The 23,361-nt window shown below is 41.2% G+C and overlaps 1 protein-coding gene across 1 annotated transcript in view; it reads right to left on the reverse strand.

Moving 5' to 3' along the window:
- Positions 1–731: 731 nt before the first annotated feature.
- The window catches only part of tox3 (TOX high mobility group box family member 3), a 37,159-nt gene continuing 14,529 nt past the window's right edge, over positions 732–23,361 (reverse strand). The window contains exons 3-8 of the mRNA XM_074667146.1: positions 16,822–16,887; positions 10,463–10,714; positions 3,399–3,662; positions 3,064–3,294; positions 2,794–2,874; positions 732–2,597 (exon numbers count right to left, since the gene is read on the reverse strand). Coding sequence (XP_074523247.1) covers positions 1,782–2,597; positions 2,794–2,874; positions 3,064–3,294; positions 3,399–3,662; positions 10,463–10,714; positions 16,822–16,887 — 1,710 coding nt within the window. The 3' untranslated portion in view covers positions 732–1,781. The remainder of the gene's footprint in view (positions 2,598–2,793; positions 2,875–3,063; positions 3,295–3,398; positions 3,663–10,462; positions 10,715–16,821; positions 16,888–23,361) is intronic.

Below are 23,361 nucleotides of genomic sequence, written 5' to 3' on the forward strand. Positions count from 1 at the left end.
GCTGACCTTGTCCAGACTCAACACTGTTTTTACACACACTTACAATGGACTTCCTTTCAGATCACGAAGAAAAAAGAAGCACACTTTAATAATGCTCACCTGAAAGGGTTTCCCCACCAGAGCACTGAGAGGTAAAAAAAAAGACTTCTGAAAAAGGCGGTTGATGGGAAAATGTTGAGAGATACTTCATATATTACATTTGAAATGAACCAATTCCTCCAAATACATATTTGTGATTGATAGTTTAATTTTGAACAGAGACACAAAGAAATATATAATACTTCATACAAAATTATGGCTACTATCATATTAGTGATGGAATGTCTCTGGATTCATCCTTATGGCCGAGCAAAAACTCAAACATTAAATTACTTCTCCTACTGTGAGCTGAAAACAACTTTTTTAAGAACTCCAAAACAGATATGCATTTATTCTATGGACAGCTTTTGAAAGCAGTTGATTTGTAAGCAAAAATACAAACAAAATTAAACGCTGCTATTGTAACTCATAAAAAAGTATAAAAGAGCAGAAATGCACTATGTGATATAGCAATCCACGGGTCGTTTAACAATGTTTTAATTAAAGCCTCACATATTAAAACTTTACAACATGTGATATGAAAAATTTACAACATTTTCTTTTTTTTTGTCAGGGACTTCTATACAGCTGGCAAAAATACCTCCGATGCCTTTTCAGTTGGCTTTGGCAGTGCAGCAAACTGGCTCTGCTAGTTTCCTTTTTTTTTTTTTTTAAACAATGACAGTATCAAGGAGCAGAGTAAAAATACATCAATCCCCAAACCATCTGCCTTGATCCAGATATTTGTATTTACCATAAAATATCCCCTTTGATACACAAAATAAAAACATAATTTAATCGTTAAACATCTGAAGTAAAACAAATAGATTAAAGAAGCATTTTTGGGGGATTATGCTTTTGGACCAATCATCTGGAGGGTGGATCACTGGATAAAGGAGGTTTCTTCTCCCCCTTCTCTACAGAACATGTACAGCAGATTACAGCTACAGTTTGACGATGTGATGTGATGTGATGACATAAATGATTTATGGCAGGTCTGTCTCAGCCTGTTCAGTCGTTCATTCAGAGATCTATTTTCTGTTCCCCCTGTTCTTCTAGACATCGCCCGCCTTTGTGACATGGTTCAAGTTCATTCAAATATCACTGGGTGTCCAACATGTGACGATTCGATCAACCATTTCCTGAACAGCACCAAAACAAGCAGTGAAAGAGAAAGGTTAGAGTAAAGAAAATCTTGCTATATACTGGCCAGTGTGGGAACAAAGACAGATGTGTGGGTTACTGGTTTCCAGCAAAGATCCTGTGAGTCATTCAGTCCAGGCAGAGCTGATAAAATCCTTTTGTCGAAATGTTTTCAATATGTCCTTTTGCTGCCCTGAACTGTCAACTCAGGCCTCATAAATAAAGCTTTATTGTTAAATAAAACAGTGAAAGACACATCTTTCAACATATTGTGTCCCCAGTCAATTTAAATTGACAACTGAAAGACCTCACAAACAAAACAAATAAACAACTGGGCACTCATCTTAACAGGCCTCTGCCATTGCTAAGATGATGACAGAAAAGACCCAGTTAACATGTTTTCCCCCTGTACAGGTGTGTGCATATCCGTCTATAACAATGGACAAGTTCTTTGTATAACATTCTAAATCTTACACACTTCTTAAGTGCAACTTAGAAAAGCAACGTGGAACGATGCTTTTATTCTATTCCTGTTCTTTGAGATAGGATTTCCATTTGGCTCAGTAAATGCTGACCTGGGATAGGACCTGGGCATGGGCCTGGATCTGAGAGGGGTGGGGTTGCTGCTGGGGGGTGGGCTGGGGGCTGCCAAGCGATGAAGAGCCTCCCACCGAATGGGGAGTACCAGGAGAGTGCTGCTGTGGGGAACACTGGGACTGGTGCTGTTGCTGCTGGAGATGCTGAATCTGCTGCTGATGCATCTGATGTTGCAGCTGCATGTGCTGCAGCTGCATGTGCTGTTGCTGCTGCTGCTGCTGCTGTTGTTGTTGTTGTTGCTGCTGTTGTTGCTGTTGCTGCTGCTGCATGTGGTGCTGCTGCAGCTGTTGCTGGAGGTGGTGTTGGAAATGCTGATGCTGCATCTGTTGCTGGATCTGCTGGTGATGCATCTGCTGCTGCTGCATCTGATGGTGCTGGAGGTGCTGCTGCATCTGCTGTTGCTGCTGGAGCTGCTGCATGGTGTGCTGCTGCACTGGTTGCATGGGTGGGCTCATCTGAGACACTGCTGTAGACTGGGCACCTGCCACCATGGCCCCTCCAGACCCCATTTGGCCCAGCATCTGGGGTGGCATCCCAGGGGACATGTTCTGGTGGGACACTGTGACAGAGGTCACGATCTGATTGCCTCCTAGTCTCATCTGCAAAGGTTTGGGAGCAATAGCTCGTGGTAGGGCTTGTTGGAGAGCCTGCGAAGCTGATGACATAGACGGGTGCTGGTTGAGGGGTGAAGGCAGCACTAGGCCTGGTGACAGGCTGGTTGAAGCCAAGGTCTGCTGTACTGACCGGATAGTCTGGGCCTCAGCTGATTCTGCAGCAGCCTGGGAGGACAGAAAAAAAAACAGTCTTAGTCCAATCTTCAAAGGGGTTTTTTTTTCTTCCACCTATAGGGATACTTTCTTTGTTTATTGAAATTAACTTGTTGCAGTTAAAATGCTTTACAAGGAAATGTGGGAAAGTTGAAGTTTTTTTCAATTAAATTCACACACTTTACAGGTAAAAGAAATAGTTTCTCACCTTTGAAACCAGACTTGCACGGTATGCAGCAAGGGCTTTTAGATATTCTTTCTTGGCTGCTTCTGTCTTGCTTTTGTAAACCTGTGACACACACAAACACAAAACACTTAAGTATGTGTAAATGAACAAGTTTGCTTCACTATGATGGAAATTGATACTCAAGGCAATAAAGTGTGCACTACACAGGTCAACTGGTTCTGGATCTCTGATCTCAATCAATGCAACTCAAGTTTACTTGTTTTTACACAACTTAATAATCAAACTGTTTACCTGCTTCTGCTCCTCTCCTAGTCCATCCCACATGGAGGCCACAATCTTGGACACCTCTCCAAAGGTGGCATTGGGATTCTGCCCCTTGATAGCTGCCTGGGTGTCTCTGAAGAACAGAGCATAAGCCGACACTGGCTTCTGAGGCTCATTAGGATCCTTCTTCTTCTTCTTCTTGGGAGTCTTGGGCTTCTTTGCGGGATCTATTGGGGCTGGTCGCTTTTCTCCAATGACCTGCAATAATCCCAGTGATCAATGTGGAGATATTAACATCATTGGCATATTCCTTTACAATCACCACTTGAGACAGTTATCTGAATGCTTTCTGGATTTCTCACCCTGTTTCCTTCCTCCTGGTCATCTTCGTTTATGGAGCTGGAAGGAGATGGGGTGGCAGATTTGCTGGCGGGCGGTGATGGGGAGGTGTGGGTGATGTTTGGTCCTGCCATGTTTAGACTCAGCTGTGCGTTGAGTTGGGATTGGTTGATGGTGGTCAGCTGGTTCCTTGATAGAATGCCATTAGGACTGTTCATGCTGATGATGGACTTCATCACCATGGCGGGGTTTGGGGGGTACTGGCGAAGATGGCCTGGTCCAACATTCTGTAAAGACATTAATCAGAAGATGGCTTAGTTAGTGAATAATAATCAAAGGTCACATTTCTTTTCAGATTCCTTTCTCTCTGCTTTTATACTACTACTAAGGGTGTAGCTGCCTCCTCATTTCTCTTCATCCAGCTCAGATATATTCCTGTCCCCATGGTGACTCAATGCTGCCCAGTGTACAAAGCTCATGAGGCTGTATCTCTTTACCAGAGAGGAAATCGGGTCACTGGTTTCTGTGGATTGTTATGTGGCAGATAGCATGTCACAATGTCCTGGGTCTTAAATGTCTCTATTACAGACCATGATAAATTATCTTGACACCCGAGGAGGCAACTTTATAAGCCAGTAATAGATGACTGCACAGCTCGGTTGATTCATTTCAGAACGCTATTGTATGGAAATCTGTGACACAGCCTTTGACTGCCCAGCCCCAAGAGGGGACCAGTGGACACAGATCCCCCTGTGGTGCATACCTTAAAATGCTCCAGTTAAGGGACTGTTGGAGTCACAGTTTGTAAGCATGAACCTATATGACAGTTTTCTTTGAGGCTGGTACAAGCCTATGAGAGAAACCTTTTAGGTTCATGACTCTGTGACACAGGCACCTTTCAAATATAATTTTTGTCCAATAGGGAAAAACACTTCTAAACAACAGGGTTGTGGGTGGGTTTTTATAAAAAAATGTGCTCTTGCATGTTGCAAAAAATGCAAGTCAATGCACTAATTCAATACCATGAGCACTGGTGTACATAATTGCAGTAGCAATGGCTCATGCTAACAGTGAGTATACCTAGATAAAAGTCAATAATCAGTGTTTCTAAGCCCAGAACATGTGCATTTGCTGATCTCCTGATGACTGTGTACTCAGCATCTGCCAAGTCTCAAAGTACTTTAAGAGGAACCAGGAAAGAAAAAAAAATATTTTTGAGCATCTATAAAATCAACTCCATAAATCAACAGGCTGAAGGTAAGAAGCAAAAGAGCTTTGAACAGGTTCCCTTCATTTTACCTTCCAAAGTGCAGAGTATTATCATTCACAGAATCTTTCACCTTTTTCAAGCTGAAACATTTTGTTCTCAAAAGATTCTGGGAGAAGGTGTAGGCAACATGTTTGCATTGATTGTGGAGAGAATGAAATTACAAGCACTGCCAGCTCCCCAGAGGGAAGACTGATCAGAGAGGCAGCAGAGCTGACATGGAACAGAAACACAACAGAAAAGGTGATTTGTTCTCCCTGGGTACATCCATCTGGTATTCAGCAGCACAAACCCAATCTCTCCCAACATCAACACATCATAAACCCCCACACCTGGCTTTATTGAAAGAACCTTATGAATGCCGCTCTTCAAAAACAATACTGTAACACCATTTCAGACAGAAACATATTGGATCTAAAATACATTTCTTTCTATATAGCATGTCTTCTGCTTATCATAAATACAATCTCTGAAGTGAGAGCGGATTTATATTTACATGTGTTGGGGAGATTCTGTGAGAGGTGAAGAAAGGGCGGGGGGAGAAATTGAAGACATATTGTTGTGGTTCTTCAAAAATAGGAGATTTCAGTTTTCTCTCCAATAAAAACTGTAGTAAACAAGCCTGTGACCAAACGGCTGTGATTTACATATCTGCGACCCACCATGTTCCAAGTGCTATTGTCATCTTCATTACTGGGAACATGATGGCTCGCAGTTTGCTCTCTGCTTGCTGCGAACATCAAAGACACACACACTGAGCTCATTAGTCATGGCCATCTGTATAATATCACTTTTGCTCAATCCCAATGATGCAGTTTTGACTCAGAGCAATGGTCCGTTCTGCCATTTGTTTGGAATATGGTAGTTTCTACTTAAATAGCCTCTGGATGTTGCACACTTTTTGAAAAACATGCACTGATGACCGCAGTTAATCATTTCATCGTGGGACTTTTACTGGCTTGCAAAATAATTTATTGTATCACATTTTTTTATAAAAATCTGGAGTCTCAGCAATTTGAGTTTTTACTCACTGAATTAAAAGAGCAGTGACATCACTGACGTGCTAGCATTAGCACAAGCCTGATTTTAACAAAAAAGACAACTGATTACACACTTATGACAAAATTCAGCACAAGTAACTGTTCACCTGATAGTGAACTTGAATCTAGTACCAGGGTGTTTACTCACTTCCCTGTGCCTTCTCATTTACATTTTGATTACAGCGTTGTCAGCAGTCACAGCAGACATCTAACTGGATATTTTGATAGTCATCGTAAATCTGCAAATAAGTCCTTATCTTGAGTACACAGTGACCAGATGTGCCCTCCTTGGTGAGGTCTGTGTGTACGTAGGTGTGCTGCTCATCTTTATGTTTGCTTGTTAAACCCTAACAAGAAAAACAGTCCTACATCAATAAATGTTTTCTTTTAATTATGCATTTATCTTTTCAATATTTCTCATTGTGTTTCTTTTATTTTGAAATCTGACAAGGCTAATAGAAACATAATAAACCATATACTGCAAAGAGAGAAAAAAAGAATGCTCATTTTGCTCATTGTTGGCCAAGTCTACACTTAACACAGCAAACACTCCATGCGCAGCCACATGAAGTATTTGAAAAACAAGCAAAGAAGGAAAAAAAACACTCTATTGACAATGTGTGAAATCCATTTCACAATAAACGTAGGCCAATAAACACAGCAGCTGGACCCAAGTCGCAACATTATGCATTCACAGAGTGATAAAAATCTCAACAGCGATGTGAATGAGAGCAGGCTCCAGTCTGCTCTTAAAGATATTAGAAATCAGAATTTGGAGAATGTATGAACACTGGCACCATGTACTGAGCTGTAACAGGCTGAAAAGAATGTTAACAAGTTCAATTTCCATTCAATCAATGCCAGAGCTCTTGGAAATGTTCCATGGCAGGAGAGGGGTAAAATCATCTATATGGTAATTATAAGGATGAATCCCCCAGTAACTTTCGCCAGCATGAAAGGTCAGTCCTATTAAAGATAGTTTATCAGCGCTCTGCACATATTCCTTTACTCGCCTTCTAAACGGGTACATCATTTTATTTTTTCTCCTCCATTTTCGGCAACCTGCTGAAGTCTGTGCTTAAGCCAAATGAGAAAAATGGAATTTTGAATGCCAGTAAAGGCTATAATAGCATGAAGATAAATTGTTTTTCTTCCCCCCGCCCTTTCTCAGTCAGACATACTCCTCTGTTTCTCTCTTTCTTTCTCTGCAGCAGACCCAGTCTATCTATCTTGCAACCTCTCACCCCCACTTTAAAACAACCCTCCCCCTCAAAGAATATAAGGCTAGTACTGCGCCCCCAACTCAGTCTGGTACAGCCACTGACCCATACCTCTTTCCACCATTTCTCCCAATGCATTATGGGTATTTAAAACTTGTCCAACATGACATCATTTCATTTTGAGTGCTGCCTGAGAAAAGTAAATTATAGAATCAATCATGCAGAAGGTCAAGCTGAGACTTCATTACAAGTATTGCATGCCTGCATGAATATCTTTCATTTCTCACTGACCCAATATGTCACAATAGCTGTCTGTGGAGGCAGAAAGGAAAAAAAGAAACAGAGTGGAAAAAAAAAATCCACTCTCTTAAATTGATGTACAACTCATGTCAGTGCTTCTTGGCTTGGAAGGGAGATAAGAGGAAAGTGTAGAAAAACATGCTTTCAGCAACACTGCTCACATTTTCCATTTAATCCAGGATACAGTGGTTTTTGACCGGTCAAAGCTGGCAGTATTATACTTGCTGGCAATCTACTCAACATCAAGGAATATCAAATCAATTGAACAGCTAACTACAAACGGCTGTTCCAGCTTGAGAGATGAGATATTAGCCTGTTTTTGCTGCTGGTAAAGCTAATAGGATGTGGTTGATAATGAAAAATACATAATGCATCACCACATAGTGCTAAATAGAATAAGACAGGAGGGCTCATATCTCATAAATACTGATTTTAACATCTAATACAACAACTTGACTGCTGTAGGTTTCAAATCCAATCACTGAGGGCATTTTGGTACATGCTTACATGTGTCAAGAAAAACCTCAAAACGTGTCGAAGGCACCAGGTGTTTTTTGAAATAGAACCCAGAGACCCTCGCTGTGCAGCGGGGAGAAAAATCGAGAGAGAAATTGTGAATAAAGCAATACTGGCAGCTCTAACTCCAGTACTATTTGGCACTATTGAGATTCAATCACAAATCAGGAGGACACATGCTGGGAGACAAAAATGAGAGTCAGAAGCTTGTTAGGAGAGCAGATTAAATAAATAATGACTTCAGATTCAGGGCTTGCCAGGCGCACTGCAGCTGAGAAAATGTATTTCTCTTTGTAGAAGCCCGGCATCTGTGGCCAATTTGTGAGACATACGCTGAACATTATGGGGAGAGGAATTAGCAGAACACTTGGCAATGCAATGACATGGAAGAAGCTTTTGAAAATAGCCCAGGTATATTCACTGGTTGGCTTTCTCATTAAGTTGTGATAGGAGACACACTAAATATTCTCCAGCAGTAAGCTAGTGCACACAAAGAAAACCAAGATGAGTGTTTGGGAAATATGAGCATGCTGGCTTGATGAAAAATGTAATTGCAATAGTGCACGGTTTATTTGTTTGCCCCTGCAGCCATAACAAATAACACAGAATGTAATCATGTATATAAGGTTGTCATTCCTTTATCAGTGTGCTGACAAAATGACAAAACACCCCTCTTAGGGCCTTCGTAAATCATTGTCTGTGTAAATAGAACGCACTGCGAACCTTGCTGTTACTTATCTCATTTAAGTTGCGTCCTTTTTTTCAAGACAAAGATAAAACCCCAGATGAATAGAATTTCTGTAGGCACAAGACTTTTGGGGATCAATCCCATTTGCAGGAGAAATGAAGGGCCACCGCAAGCCTTTCCTGCCGTACAATGTGTGATGACTGATAACGGTGAGTAGTGTGCCGACGACAATGCCACGAGGCAAGGAGCAGAAACCCACATTCTCCCCTCGGTTTTTAATAGAGTCTCCGCACAATCAGAGACATGAGCCATGCAAATGGTGTTAAAGAGGAATAATGTTTGAGAATCAAATCTAATCCTCCAGCAAGTCGTGAGAACAGTCAGGAATGTAATTGTGTCAAGGCTCCGTTTCTTCCAGATGTAGAAAGCTTAACTGACCATGAAATGAAAATTCTTTAGGCAAAAGCCTTCTGGGGCTCACTTACTGTATGAAGCGGAGATCTTTTAAAAGCTGCAATTATTTTACATGCCAGAAGCACAGAAGCAGGAAAAAAAGAGCAGTAAAATGTTATAGCCTCCCTCCCATATGGAATGTAAGTAAATATCTCTAATATCAGTGTGATTCAACAAATGTGTTAGCGAGAAGGTGGGGGAAGCAGGGGGTCTAAGACACTTTATTCACAGTTATAATGATCATGGCACCTCCTCTAAATGCAATGTGTTTTGTGGTTCACAAAGAAAATTCAGCATCAGCGTAAGCATCTTTCTGCTTATGCTTTTGTCCTTTCTTTTCTTCTCTCCTAAATGAATCTTCCATTTTTTTGTAATAGGACTCTAAGACAACTAGTCAGCCTGTGACATTTCCATTTTTCCTCCTCAATGCTTCTATGATTGTGGCATTTGAAAATGTCTCTCCACACCATGACAACAATCTTATAATCTATAGCACAAACAGCAACAACATAAAGCCAGTTTCTTAGTCTTCTTTTTCCTGTTTGACCAAGTGAATCAAAAAAGAAAAATATATTGAATTATGTTAATCCAGTCCTTTTGATAATACCAACAGAGTGTAATACTGTATAAGAAACAAAGCTGAAAATTACTGTGAGTGAAGCATGTGTCTCCTCTGAGAACCTTGTGTGACATTGGACAGAAGCATGCATCAGCATTTACAGCACCACAAAAAAAAAAAGTCTTGTGGAAGCAACATGAATTAAATATGAGCATGTGAAACTGTGGCACTTTTGAGTCCCATTCTCACTGTCCTTCTGGGGCTGAATACGCTTTGTACTCCTAACACCTGTGATCTTTTCACATCTGCTCACCTTACAGAGGGGGATCATCCACTCTCTCTGCACTTTAAAAAAAATCCTCACAGTAAGTAACATAATATCATGACATTTACTCAATGTGATCATATACCTCTTGTGTTGTAAACAAGGCCAGATGCTGCGCCAGATGCACTGACAACAGGAGGCGCAAGGAAACGGTGAAGGTGACATTATGGATCAGTGAAAATGTCTCTTTTAAGGAATCTTTCCTTCTCATATCAATGGCCATCAAAACTATGGACTTGGACTGCCCCAGTGTCATTCCCCCTGAAAGATACGCACTTCAGTATTGGCCAGTATGCCTCTGATGCAAGTGTACTGAAAGAATGAACAGGATATGTGAAGCAAAAGCTGGGATTGCGAGCATTTTGCTAACATTGGCTACATTAACATATTTAGCTAGGAAACACTGTTGTTGGTTATTAAATAAGCATTTAGACAAAACCTGTTGATATTTTGGGGAAAATTTGCCTATTCAACTAATTCTGTCGCACTTGTGGATTGTATAGCTTTTTAGGCAGCAAATAAAATATCAAACTTGAATTAAATAAAACTTTGATACACCATTAAAATAACACATCTGGAGCTGCAGATGTTAGGACAGATACTGCAGCAGCACTAAAGCAGCATATCTGCATATTGACATATGAAAATAAGAGTTTCCTAAGCACTGAAACTAAATTTCTTGGTTTTGTGATGTGATGCCTATTCATAGCTGTGCTTACCATAGGTTGACCGTTGTTGACAGACACTCCATCCTGCTCCATCATGTTGCGTGAAATGGTAATAGAGGGCAGATCCAGGCTCTGAGGGGGAAACTGAGGGAGTAAGGGACCCCTGTGTGGATTTGGGGGCTCTGGCATCGCTGGGAAAGGTGAGTCCACATCAGACAGACCCAGACCAGACTCTGTCTCAGGTGGAGGTGTGATGGGGGGAATCTCAAACTCCTCGTCTCCCAAGCTGGGTGTATGAAAAGTCTGCAGAGGAAGCAAGAAAGACAGAAAAATCATGAAATCCAGCTGCACAACACAGACAGGAAGCATTCGCTGAGGTGGGTCTTATCTAACATGCCGGATGGAAACCTTCAGGGATTAAATCAGACAACTTTGTTTAAAAGAGGGAGTGTTTTAGCAGAGTGGTAATACACTTGTCTGTAAGTGCACTAAGATGTAACATTTCCTAAACCTATTAAAGTCCACTTTGAGGACGAAGGGAAAGGAATAAAGTGAGAGCAGAGGAAGACGTCAAAAGCAGAAATATCAGGCAGCAATCACAGGAAAGAGAGAGAGAGGGAATACACGATAAAAGCCCTTAATCTTGAGGACGGAAGATGTTGGGTTGAAGTGCAGTGAAAGTACACGTCACAGGGAGATGGGTTTAAAGAACATTTCCAAAGATTATTACGCTTGGCCAGAAGTGTTTCTTTTTGTTCCCCTTGCCTGCACCCTTAAATCTGCTCATCAAACAGCCTAATCCCTCTGCCTTTCGAATTAAAGCTTTTGGTCACACTTAATTTGCTTATGTGCCTTCTTGGAGATGGGACTGTTCACCTACTTGGGTCTTGTTTTCATCTGCACATTGCATTAAGCTTCTCTCTGGAAAGCCAATATATTCATATCCTCACAATGACCACACTGCAGGTCCACAAACATGCAGCTGAACACAGGGCCAAACAGCATGCTGTCTGAGGCGCTGGGCTCGGCCGCCGCTGCAGCTGCTAAGTTACTAAAACCTCTTCAAAGCACAGGCCTCTTGCTAAAAGTGACATGACTCTACCTGCCAGCACTTGGCATACTGCATGAAAACACCGGGCATAACGGTAAGATTATTCCAGTATTGGTGTATGTGTTATGACATCCTCTGCACCAAGATAACACTAGAAAACAGAAATGCTAAGCTCATAGTTTTGACCTTAAACAAACACTCTGTCTTGACTTGGTCTTGGGTCACTTCACAGCGCTGTTTAAATCCTGACATTGGTGGCCTCATAAAAAACTGGATTGTGAAGTTTTAGGCTATTTTGGCGGAAGGAAAACAACAGCTTAAGGGGTCAAACGTGAAAGAAAAGCACTTTTTGACAATTCCAGCAGGCACTTTTCATTATTATGAACAAATGTATGTACTACAAACAATCATGCCTCACTTTGAGAGATCAAACTGCTCTTATCGAAGTGAGACAGATATTTAGTCTCATATATTCAGTCACTGCAATGCTTGTTTTGCAGGAATTGCAAACATGTTAAGTTCTACGACCCCAAAGCCTATACATATGAGACACAACAGAGCTAACCAGGCATGTCCTTCTTGTCTTCATCTGCCATGTCTTTCTGTCTCCAGCTTGGGATAGAACAACAGAAGGAAGACAACAGAAGGAATATGCCGACACAGCCCTTGATTAGAGAGTATTAATGTTCCCCTTGCTTGCTTTAGCACACAGACACTTCAAACTAATTCATTGCCTTCTCAGGGCAGCTGTCTTGACAAGCACTGATGAATTCCAGTGGCAGAGTTGGCTAATAGAGTCTTCTTTCTCCCTTTTTTTTCTCTCTCTTCTTGCTCCTTTCCACTGTTTCACTTTTCAGAGCTTGTTTCACAGCTAGAGAATCAGCTCTCCTTTCAGAAGGAGCTGAGGTCATATTCATCACAGCTCTGGCCTCTGGCTTGCAGAGTGCAGAATAAATCACAAGCACCTTCAGTAGGAACCATTTACTCTGAGTCCTCTGCTGTCATATTATGCTTCAGTCTACTCAAAAAGCCTCAGGAACTTAGGTCACAATAATGCCTGTTCAGCAGCATGTGAATCACAACACAGAAGGTTTATAAAACACAACATCTAAACTGTCATGAGTCATGGGTAAAAAAGTTCCAGTCGCACATGGAAAGGATCAGAGGTTGTTCATCATTACTGTCTTCATTCATCTCCTGTAACATCTCCTGTGGAGTGGGGTCAACCCCCACACCAGCTCTGAGATCTATGGTCCCTGTCTCATCTGTGTCATATCATGTAACAACCTAAGAGGCACTGGCACACTCTTATAATCTCTCTGACTGAATAACAGCCCTGTCCAGCTTGTTTCTTGTCCCCACCACTTATTTACACTGAACATGCCACATTAATTTAAGCAGAATAAACAGCAACCACACTTTCCCGAACTTGCTCTCCTACAATTGCTATTTGCTGAAGTAAGTAGGTTTCCTGTGATGTTACACTGTGTAAGGTAAATCAGGACACGCTACAGTATATAGGCCACTGGATCCTATAGGCTGCTGCAATGTGGCCTGAATTAAAGAGCTAACCAAGAGATTTTAGATGTCAAAGAAGAAGGTTGGCTGAGGTGAGCTTCACTTTTGTGGGAGAGAAACGCAAGCATGACTTTGACCTTTAAGCAAAATGCAGACGTGCACTTAAGGAACACTAGTTTCCCCACAACAGACTGAGAGTAAAGGACAGAAAAAGAAACAAATTACTGTGGGGGAGGAAAGCTAGCATGAGATCAGTATCACTGTCTGTGCTTGTGTGCATCGCCTCTCTCTGTTAATGATGATACAAATTAACATATGCACCAGGGGCACTGATAATGGAGACATGGCGTTTGAGTCTCATTTGGGGGGTATGGAAGATGTCAACTGCCTGGGAAGAAAAGACCCTCTCCCCGGGGAAGAAGTGCCAGACTTGAGTGGGACCCACAGAGTGTTACAGTGTTGCACACTGTCTAGTATCATTTCACATAAAGCCAGTCTAATTCTGCACCCAGAGCAGCTTAGGGGGCTCTGATCGCAGATTAAGAGACGCACAATCCACTTTCTTAGCATCGCCAGCCTGGTTATCCATTTAAATTGTTCCAAAAGCCTTGAAAGAGCCAAGTGCCAAGCCAGATGCTTGGGATGTGTGGGCATGTACACATTAAAGGACGTGCACATGTTTGTCTGTCCACTGGCAGCCACAGGGTCTAGTGGTCGAGAGCAGGGCTTGTGACAGAGGGATCTGAGGTTCACATTTGTGAGCATCCTGAGCAGGTGTGAAATCTCCAGTCCTCAGATTATGCAAGTCCACATGGGGCTGTTAAAAGTGTTTAAAGTATCGAGACACACACTAAATACTGGATGTACTCAATTGAATAACAGACATTTTACTCAAAACCATGAATGTAAATCTAATGTTGACCTGAAAGCAGACAAGTCAGAGGAACAAAAAAGATATAAACAGTACAACATCTGGTTACCATGAACATCTGTACCCAATTTTAAAACCATGCTTTTATTGTCAAAAAAAGACAAGCTGGGGCCATCAAATTCAGCAAGCTTTGTCAGGCAAAGTGCTTAACCAAAAATCAAACATTGCATAAAAGCAGTGCCACTAGCTGTGCCAAAAGTGGTTTAGTAGCGAGGGTGTACAAAGCCTTAAGTTAAGAAGTAGATATGTTTATTTATAATGCATTTAGATTATTTTTTACACCTAATAACAAATTAAACAATGATGACAACAATAGAAGTACACCAGGAGTCATGACCAGGGCTGGCTAAATTTATCTTCCAATGTTTTTTTCATGGTGTTCTTCCCCAAGACAAAGAGTTAGAAAAGGTTGTCAGGCAATACTCCCAGTCCTTCAATAAACTTAGTAATGCAGTTCACAGATGCAATAACCAAGACTTGTTAAAGGCAGCAGCATGCAATTACTGCATATAATAGGCCTCAGAATCAATAGAGGCAGGATTGAGGATCCAGTTTCAAAGATATAGACCAGCAGAGTGCAGCTACTCAAATGACAACATCAACCATGGCACCCCCTCATCAACATTATTTCAAATTTGGATCATTTGTAGTCCATTTCTACATATTTATAGTTCATTACAAGTCTCTAATTTGATTGGGGAAGTAAACTGATACATCTGAGTGGAACACAATCTCAGTGCACGGTATCCTTTTCCCTGAGGAAAGCAGGCAAGCTTTCTCCGCTAGGATGTATGCTTTACCAGGCGCACCAAGGTCATCTTATCTCATCCTCTAAGTGCATAAGGTAAATGATACATTGGCCATCTGAACAGCAAACTCAAGTGTGCTACTCTGATGTAGAAGCATTCTGCTATGTGAGCAATAGGTCTTGTTTTCAATTGCATCAATAGATTATATGCTGCACAGCTGTATGTAAACAGGTTTAGATAAAGCTTTCAAGCCTGTTTAAGAATGTTTGTATTTATCGTCTTTGCCTCACGTTAAAAAAAAAAAAAAAAAAACTGAGGTAAACAAAATCTCATATGATTCCCTAAAACTCATGTAATGTGGACCGGCATAAGTTTTCCATTCTTACTGGAATAACACATCCCTTATTTTATTTAAAAACAGATCGTAAGTACTATAAAACTTGAGGATTTGTCATGCTCCGTGTGAACTGAATCCAGCAGAATGTTGCAAACTTTAAATGTCACACGTATTACTCTGATTAATAATTCAATACTAATGTTTTTTTCCAGATTTACTCTGAGGACAAGATGAAGGAACATAAAAAGTTCAAAGATGAAAAAGTCAAAGGGTGAATCTTAGTTTGACCTTGAACAATAAACTGAAAGTGGATGCATAATTGAACCTTGCTGTCAAAGTTAGCTTTTCATCAAAAGGCCCTCACAATGGAACATCCTCTCAAACTGTATTTGCAGCTCAATGCAGACACATTCAGGACATTAATAAAGGATTACAGTGGGATACATTCAAACCTCACTACCTCAAACTATCCCAACTTTAAACTCAGGTTACAACAAACAATACAGGACACTCTGGCTTGCCAAGAAAAAGCTGAGCATGAAACTTCTTGTCTTTCTCTCCTAAGCACAATACCATCTGTGCCCCAACACTGAAAACAGTTGCTCCTTTTGATAAAATGCAAATGACCGGGGCTGTTATTTTTTTTTTCTTCAAGGAGCCCCCCCCCCCCCCCCCCCATCATCAAACTCTAGCCCATCCCCCATTCTCCTCGACTGCCACAGTGGGCCCTCACAGCTGGGGGCTGAACACTCTTAAGCAGCTCGTGTCAGCGCGGCCCCTGCTGCAACCACTACATGTAAGGATCAACCACTCAGCATAAATGTAGGAGAAAATTAAACTTCTCTAATAAGTCTCTGCACAACGGAGGTAAGGTCATCCTCTAAAAACCAAAACATCACAGTTTCATCCTGACGGCCCCTGTGAGGTGAATAAAAACAATGAGGTTAACAATGACACGTATCTGACTATTTTGGAGCGGTGTAGTGACGCTTTGTTGTGGGTTTTGAAGCCAGATCAATCTCCCCTGCTAAACTGGATGAGATTGGCCCGTTTGAACCACAGAGGATGATGGGTATTTTTGGTGCACTTGTCTCTAATGACAGGGCAGCGAAGTGGGTGGAGGGGGAATAGAGCGGGTAAATTTAGCACACTGTTAGGACTTCTATGGCTCAGAGGGGCGGTTGTATACCTCCAGAGAAACTGCTTGTTCCTTCTTTTAATGCATCAATTCAACACACACTTTTATTTCAACAGCTCCAACACATTCAGATCATTGGTGACATTTCGCTTTTTGTGGGTGCCAACAGGTAGAGTGGCTCTGAGACTGACAGAGAGATGGGATCTTTTTGGGCTCCTTCATTACATCTTTGCAAAGAGGATGAAAACAGGTGTTTATATTCTCTGCTTTCTTGGATATCACTTTATCTTACAGAGCGCAGTCAAGACAGTCAGATCACATCAGCATCAGCTCTTTCAAGTTACCAAGAGGCAATATATGTTGAGCTGCGTTCTTCTCTCTGTATGCTTATTTTCTTTGTGGGTTTTAAGACAAGGAGCATTTGAGTCACAGCTTTCCACGCAATGAAATGAAGTTTCTAAGACATTCACAAGAAATTGTCATTTTAAATGTGTGATATGCTAACTTTGCTGGACTACGCCCTTCATAGTTCATCATAATATGAGAGGAAATATTTGTAGAGGGCAGTCTCTTAAACATAAAACAAAAAACTTTAAATTAATGCTGAGGACATTCATTTTTACTGAATTTATATTTCTGAGGGTCAAAATAAACATTGATAAGAAAAAAAGATAAAGTGTACTCACATCACCAGCAGCAAGCAGGGCACCATTGGCTTCAGCCATGTTCATGTAGTTGTTGTTATTATGGAACTGCAAATGAAAACAAAACACAGTTAGCCTACTAGTGTCAATATTACATCCATTACAACTTGAGCTCACCCCTTTCATGACAGATACCTGTCAATCAAACTGGGTGTCACACTGTTTACACCCAGAATTCACTCTTTTCTCTGTATGCACAGGCACATTCATCCACACAGCTATTATTGTTACAACATGAGGTGTGAGAGGCCCGAGCACATTCAAACCAGAGTGATGAGGGTCTGGTCCTATTCAGCTCTTATAAGCTGCAATTAAGGGTATGTTTGCATCACAAAGCCAAATATCAAGACATAGAGACAGGTTATTATTTTTGAAAGAACTAAGGTAGAAGAATGACATCCAGAGGAAGTAGGAAGGTTGAGAGTACTTATGGGAAAAGTGCATCTTTGGCTTAAGGGGGCTGGGTTTTGGCAATTAACTTCATCTCACAGGCTTTCGGAAAGTACTAATTTTACAAATCTATTTGAAATCTACATGAGTGTTTTTGTAACAATACAATCTGAGGAAAATGGTGAATTGTACTAAAGCAGGCTAAAACTGTAGCAGATTTTAGAGTAGCAGCGGTGTAACCAGTGGAGATGAGATCAACAATGCAGTAACCCACTGCTGTTTAAAAGGGTTGATAACCTATTCAAACCCTATACTTTGGTAAGAAATAACATGTTTTTACAACATACACCCCCTAGACCCATACACAGCCTGCTGGCAAAATGGCAGCCACTTCCTTTTCTTTTGAGACACAACCAAGCTGACAGGTAGGAACAATGGGACACAGAATGAAGAATTATGGGCTAGCAGCTGGGCCCAGGAGCACAATGCACCTCTCTGTGAGCAAGGAGAGCAAAAACCCAGCCTACACTGCACAGAGGAGAGAAAGGAGTTTGCTTCTGCATGAGGTTCCACTGAGAACACATTTTCAACAAAGCTCTGCAGTAATCTCTTTTGTGTGTTTATTACAAAGTCACTCTCTTAAAACATTATGACAGAAGAAGAACTCCAATACATAGAGGGAGAGAGAGAAAAATGTCTTCTTATCTAGGCAGAAACCAAACAATAGTGGAAACAAATTAAGATCAGAGTGAACTGAGAAGTGCATTAATACATTTTCTAGCCCTTTGTGTTTTTTTTCTCTTTCTCTTTTCTTCTGAGTGGTTAGTATGCGAATGTAATTACCGAAAGAACTGCTGCTAATCAACTGCGAATGGTATCCATTAATTAGTCTATGCCCTGGAGAGAGAGCAGGGAATCGGCAGCAATGTTAACAGTGTTACGCACCGGTGAGAAGGGAGCCACAAGCTCTGCTAGCAGTCACTGAAGCAGGTGGTTTGTGAGCCTCCAGTGTTGTCTTACCTGGAGCTGTCCCACTAAACTATATCCGACTCAAACACTGGGGGTTTACATGTTTGCACAAATAAAAACACTGTATTATAAAGACGCTCCTCACATGAGGATCTTCTGTCAATAAGCAGGCACCCCTTCATTTCCCAGCTGCGTGTAACTTTGAGACATGACATGGCTGGGTTACGTCAGACACTCGGCTGGTAATTAACCTTATGCTGGGCTTATCTAGGAAGTGTTACTCTGTCCCCCTTCTTCTTTTAGATAACAAATTGAAGTCTCAGAGATATCCTTCTCCATTCAAGCACTTGGAACATTGTTCTGATTATGGGGATGATAAGGATGTGGTTCTCTGTCTTGTATCCCTGTTTCTATGTGGATGTGAAAGAGATTTAAAGAGTGCAGAGAAAAGCTCTTAAATTGAGGAACACAGATGAGAATTTAGAAAGATAAAGTAAAAACATGGGAAAATTGTTAGATGTAATAAAAAATTGTGCTTGCTATCCTGCCTGTTACAGATTTATCACTGGTTGTGAAGGAGAATGTTGGTTGCTTTGATTGTCACACATTTTCACATGATTACTTTATATGCTACACAACAGCGGTTAATTGAGATGACAAGTATTTCCATGTTTGTCTTATAAATCATAAAGAAGTGTGTCACTACGAGAAACATCACGCAGAGAGGTAGGGTTGAAATACATATTGTTAGTGAAGACATTTAGCTAATCACATTAGCTTCATGGAGAAAACACAGCCAAGTTGAGTCCAAGTGCTAATTAGTGATGTGGAACTCCCTGGGCTCTGTCTCTCTGAGTCATGTTTTATTGTGTTCCAGGGCCCTTTAAAAGCAGTTCCACCTCTCCTCTGAGAACTGTGACTAACATCCCAAGAAATGTCCCCAGCCACCAGTATCAATCTTCACTGTTAAAAGCTGTACCATGTGGTGCAGCCGCTCAGGCCCAAGGCCTCAGAGGACACACCAGAGAGGAGAGAGAAGATTATTACTGTAATTCCCAATTATTTGATTTATTTTATTTTTGTTGTTGTTGTTGTTATTGTTTGGGGGTGGAGGGGCATTCTGTGCTCATGCTCATGACAGTGGTGACTGAGTCAAATGCCAGATGAAATTAAGTGTGATTGGAGGGACCATGCACTAAAATGGGTCAGTGCAGACAATGAAGGCTCTGTAATTAAAACAATGTGACGAGCTAGACAAGAGCTCTGGTAGACATGTGAGGGGCAAACAACTGCATGTGGACAGATTTATATTTAGGAACCATGTAACATAACAAAGTACAGAAATAAGTTGAAAACGTTCAATTTTGCACAGTAACACTTCTGAAGGGAAATAAACTTGCCCACTAAAACACATTGCGGCAATTTAAGCTATGATGTTGCATTCACTTTTTCACTTCATAAATCTCAAAAGCAGCCCTCTATTAGGCACCCAGAGAAAACCATAGAAAAGACAGATTTTAAAAAAGCCGTGGGAGGATTTTATAAGAGTGGATTCACAGTTAAAGGTGCTGCGTTACACGAGTCACACAGAGCCAGACATGGCTACATGGCAGAGCAAACACTGGGCACTGAGTGTTTTTATTTCTCCTTCTGCACCACCAGCACATTTCTTAAATAATTGTTTAACAGGGGAGAATTAAGAGCTTACATGGAGCCTGATCCCAATGTGAAAAGACTCTACTGTCTGCATGATCGCAGGCAGACAAAAAAGCTCTGCAGTTAATGGGATGAACTTGAATTTCTAGGTTTTTATGAAAATGCACAATACTCTTTCTTTTTATTTCAGGTCAAGATTGTTCTGAGAATTACTTTGAATATTCCAGTCAAGATTTTTGTTATGAGACAGAACTGTTGCAATTACAGTTAGAACAAACATCATCATGCATGACCCCTGGTTTTTGTTTTTCTTACTGCAGCCGGTGTAATTTTGAGGCTTCCCCTCCTTTCTAAATCCCAGCGCAGGAACATTTGTATGAAAGAATGTCCGGTGGGAAATAAGGTGTTTTACAGCTATTATAGCAAACAAAATTATTTCAACCTCAGGGCGAACACAATATTGCACCAACATGACCCTATCTCACCCTCTATATGATGGAGTAACCACCACAGATCCTATCAGTAAACATGAACTGGACAACCTCGAATACACGCCTGAAGAGCCTCTGATAGCACAGCTGCCAGCTCTGCATGCATACAAATGGAAAATAAACATGAACTAGCCTCTGAATTCACATCTGAGCATTGAGAACTGCATTGTCAGAGGTGATTAAATAATAATGTAAGACTGGAATAACGCAAAGTTACATTTTTAAAAAAGCATGAAAATGAGGATGATTTTGTTTAATCTGCATTTTTAAATCCCCCTTAGCAGACTGCTCCTTGGTTTCACAGTGTGATCAAAAAGTCATAACACAGCAGCTGTCTGTCAGCAGGTAACCAAATTGGACACATTCTTCCTCCCCACTGAAAACCACCAAACTAATTCAATCAAGAGCCCGGGCTTTTCCAGAAACATTTCAACTGCTGACAAGTGATTTTACAGTTCAGCTTGAGCTCAGTAATCACAGCCTAGCATGTGTTCCCTGGAACATGACACTTGTGCTAATATGTTCTCCAGTGGTCCCAGTAAAAGAGCACGAACACCACAGCTAAAACTCAACCACCTCTACAGAAAACCTGTTGTAATCTCTTATGTATTTGTATGCAATTTTCTTAATAGCTTGGACTGTTTTAAGCCTCTGCGAAACAGGGATACAAGCCTTTTCAGCTGTAGGAAATGTTATCTTCTGCTTCCCTGGGTTCTTCTCACCAACTACATGCTCATTTAAAACACAATTCAGCATAAACACTCTGCAGCTGCCTCACTGGTGATCGCAAGCCCCATTCAAGCTCAGCGGGCTGCCATGCATGCAGCGCAGAACAGACATATATAGATACATTTCCTCCTATGTGTGCAGCAGTCAATTTGTAAAGCGACTCCACAACACAGCATGTCCACACAGTCGACTCGCAACCCGTGTTCTGATCTGCAAGCCCAATCGATTGGTAATTCAGTTTAAAGCTAAAATCATTACTCCCCCAGCCCAGCACTGTCTTTCACCATTAAGACAGCAAGACCTGAGCTACATAAGGTAGAGAAGAGGGGAAGTTCATTGCAAGCGTCTTACTCTTCCTCTGCCTCTCAGTGTGACAGCCACCACAGGAGTGCAGAGGATCTGGTGTGAAAAAAGTCTGGGTCTTATCTGGGATCTGAATCAAGCTGATGACAGTTTTGTTCAGCCTGTTTGCAGATAATCGTCTCTCTTACACAACGCTGACCAGTGTGGCTTACAGTTGAATCATGTGGAGCAGATTTGAGAATCAGGTTGATATTTGCATCTTTAACTCTTTGAAACTGTCATCACATATGCCTTTAATTACAAAGCATTATTGAAGGACGTTTTCCTAAGAAAACCCCAAAGCAAGGCTTCTGTTTTTCAAATTACTCCACGTGGTGCAGGAACATAATAGTTCTGTCATGGGCGATGAAACTTGGTTTGCATTTCCAACCAAAATGACAAGCCTTATATGTCAAAATAAAGAAACTGACTTTGAGCAATTACACAGCTCAGCAAGTATGTTTTATGCGTTTACAAGCTGCCCAGTCATTATGGCAGCGTTGAAAGACAGTAAAAAAGAAGCTATAGTTGGTGCATTCAGAATAATCTTTGGGCTATTTTTGTAGTCTGAATGGATGCAGTATAGAGTGTTACCACACTGAGAAAGACAGACAAGGGTGAAACACAATTTGAAAGATCTCTGCATATATTTTTGAATGGATTTAGTTGAATTACTACAAAACGCATGTCAATCACAGAGGAGCAAACATTTGGCTGACACTGAAATGTGGAAATCCACTCGTTTCACAACTCAGAGGAGCGAACATGTCGGTTACCGTCCCAAGCAGTTCTAGGAGGTTAACGTACATGATTTCATTGATAGTTAGCCACTCTTACATTATAAACACTGACACATACATGAGGCAGGTAGCTCTAATTTTAACATCAACAACATGCTAAAAGTTGCATTAAAGATAGAAAAGGACCTTCCAGTGTGACTCTTAACTCAATCTCATTTCGAGTTGTGCCCTCTGTTGTTTTTATTTCATTCAGATGTTTTGCCAAAACCATGGGGTTTCTCAGTCATCAGGATCTCATTTCCATTCTCAATTTCAGAATTGGACTTAGTATCAATACAGTAACAGATTAACACTGTCCTTTTGCATCATAGCCATTGACCACATCCAACAACAGATTTCGCCATGGAATGAAAATATGCAGAGTTTCACCATAGCTATGTTTTCTCTGGGGCCTCAGACTTGCAAATGCTGCCAAAACAAAGCTGGTCTCAGCATTTGTCATAATGGACCCACAGCCTAAGCACTGAAATCTCAGTTCTATGAAGGTCAACATCCAACATCCCTTTTTTCTAGCTGTTGAGTCTGCTCTGTACTCTCAAGAGCAAATCCTAAAAGAAAGCAAAAGCTAAATGGGGTTCCATCTTTGATCTGGCGGGGTGCAAAGCCATTGGCCCACAGCCACAAAGGAGCTTAGGCGATGGAGAGGGCCTCAGAAACATGGTGTAGCTCTCTCACAATGGCTGCTGTTGCATGGACACACAGCTCTTCAGGAAGCAACATGAGAAAGGCTTGGCTTGGTGCTGTTGTCTTGCTTTTGCTGCTAAAGCCATGTCTCAAGGCTGTTTACTCTCAGCAGCTTTGAAGCAACTCCAGCTCGAGATGGTATCAGAGGTGTGGATTTTAACCCGGCTCACTTGGCTTTATTTTCCATTCTTCCACTGCGGAGCAAAAGGTTGCTGTGAGGTTAAGGAAGTTAATAACTAAAAATGAAATGGTTAAATGTCACACTGGAGAATTACAGCTTTCTGCTGTGGGAAATAAGTTTGTTTTTGTTGGTTCCAATGATGATGCTTCTGCTACTTTTCTCAGTTTGTCAGATGGCTGTGAGCTCTGGTCCTCTGATTCACATAAAGCTCCTCTGAAAGCTTCTGGGAGTTGAGTTCTCTCTTATTGCTCTAGCTACACGGACACATTTTCCTATTCCC

The sequence above is a fragment of the Halichoeres trimaculatus genome, unplaced genomic scaffold (assembly GCF_033239565.1).
Source record: "Halichoeres trimaculatus isolate MK-OKI-2021-1 unplaced genomic scaffold, fHalTri1.1 fHalTri1_scaffold_3, whole genome shotgun sequence".
Taxonomy (NCBI): Eukaryota; Metazoa; Chordata; class Actinopteri; order Labriformes; family Labridae; genus Halichoeres; species Halichoeres trimaculatus.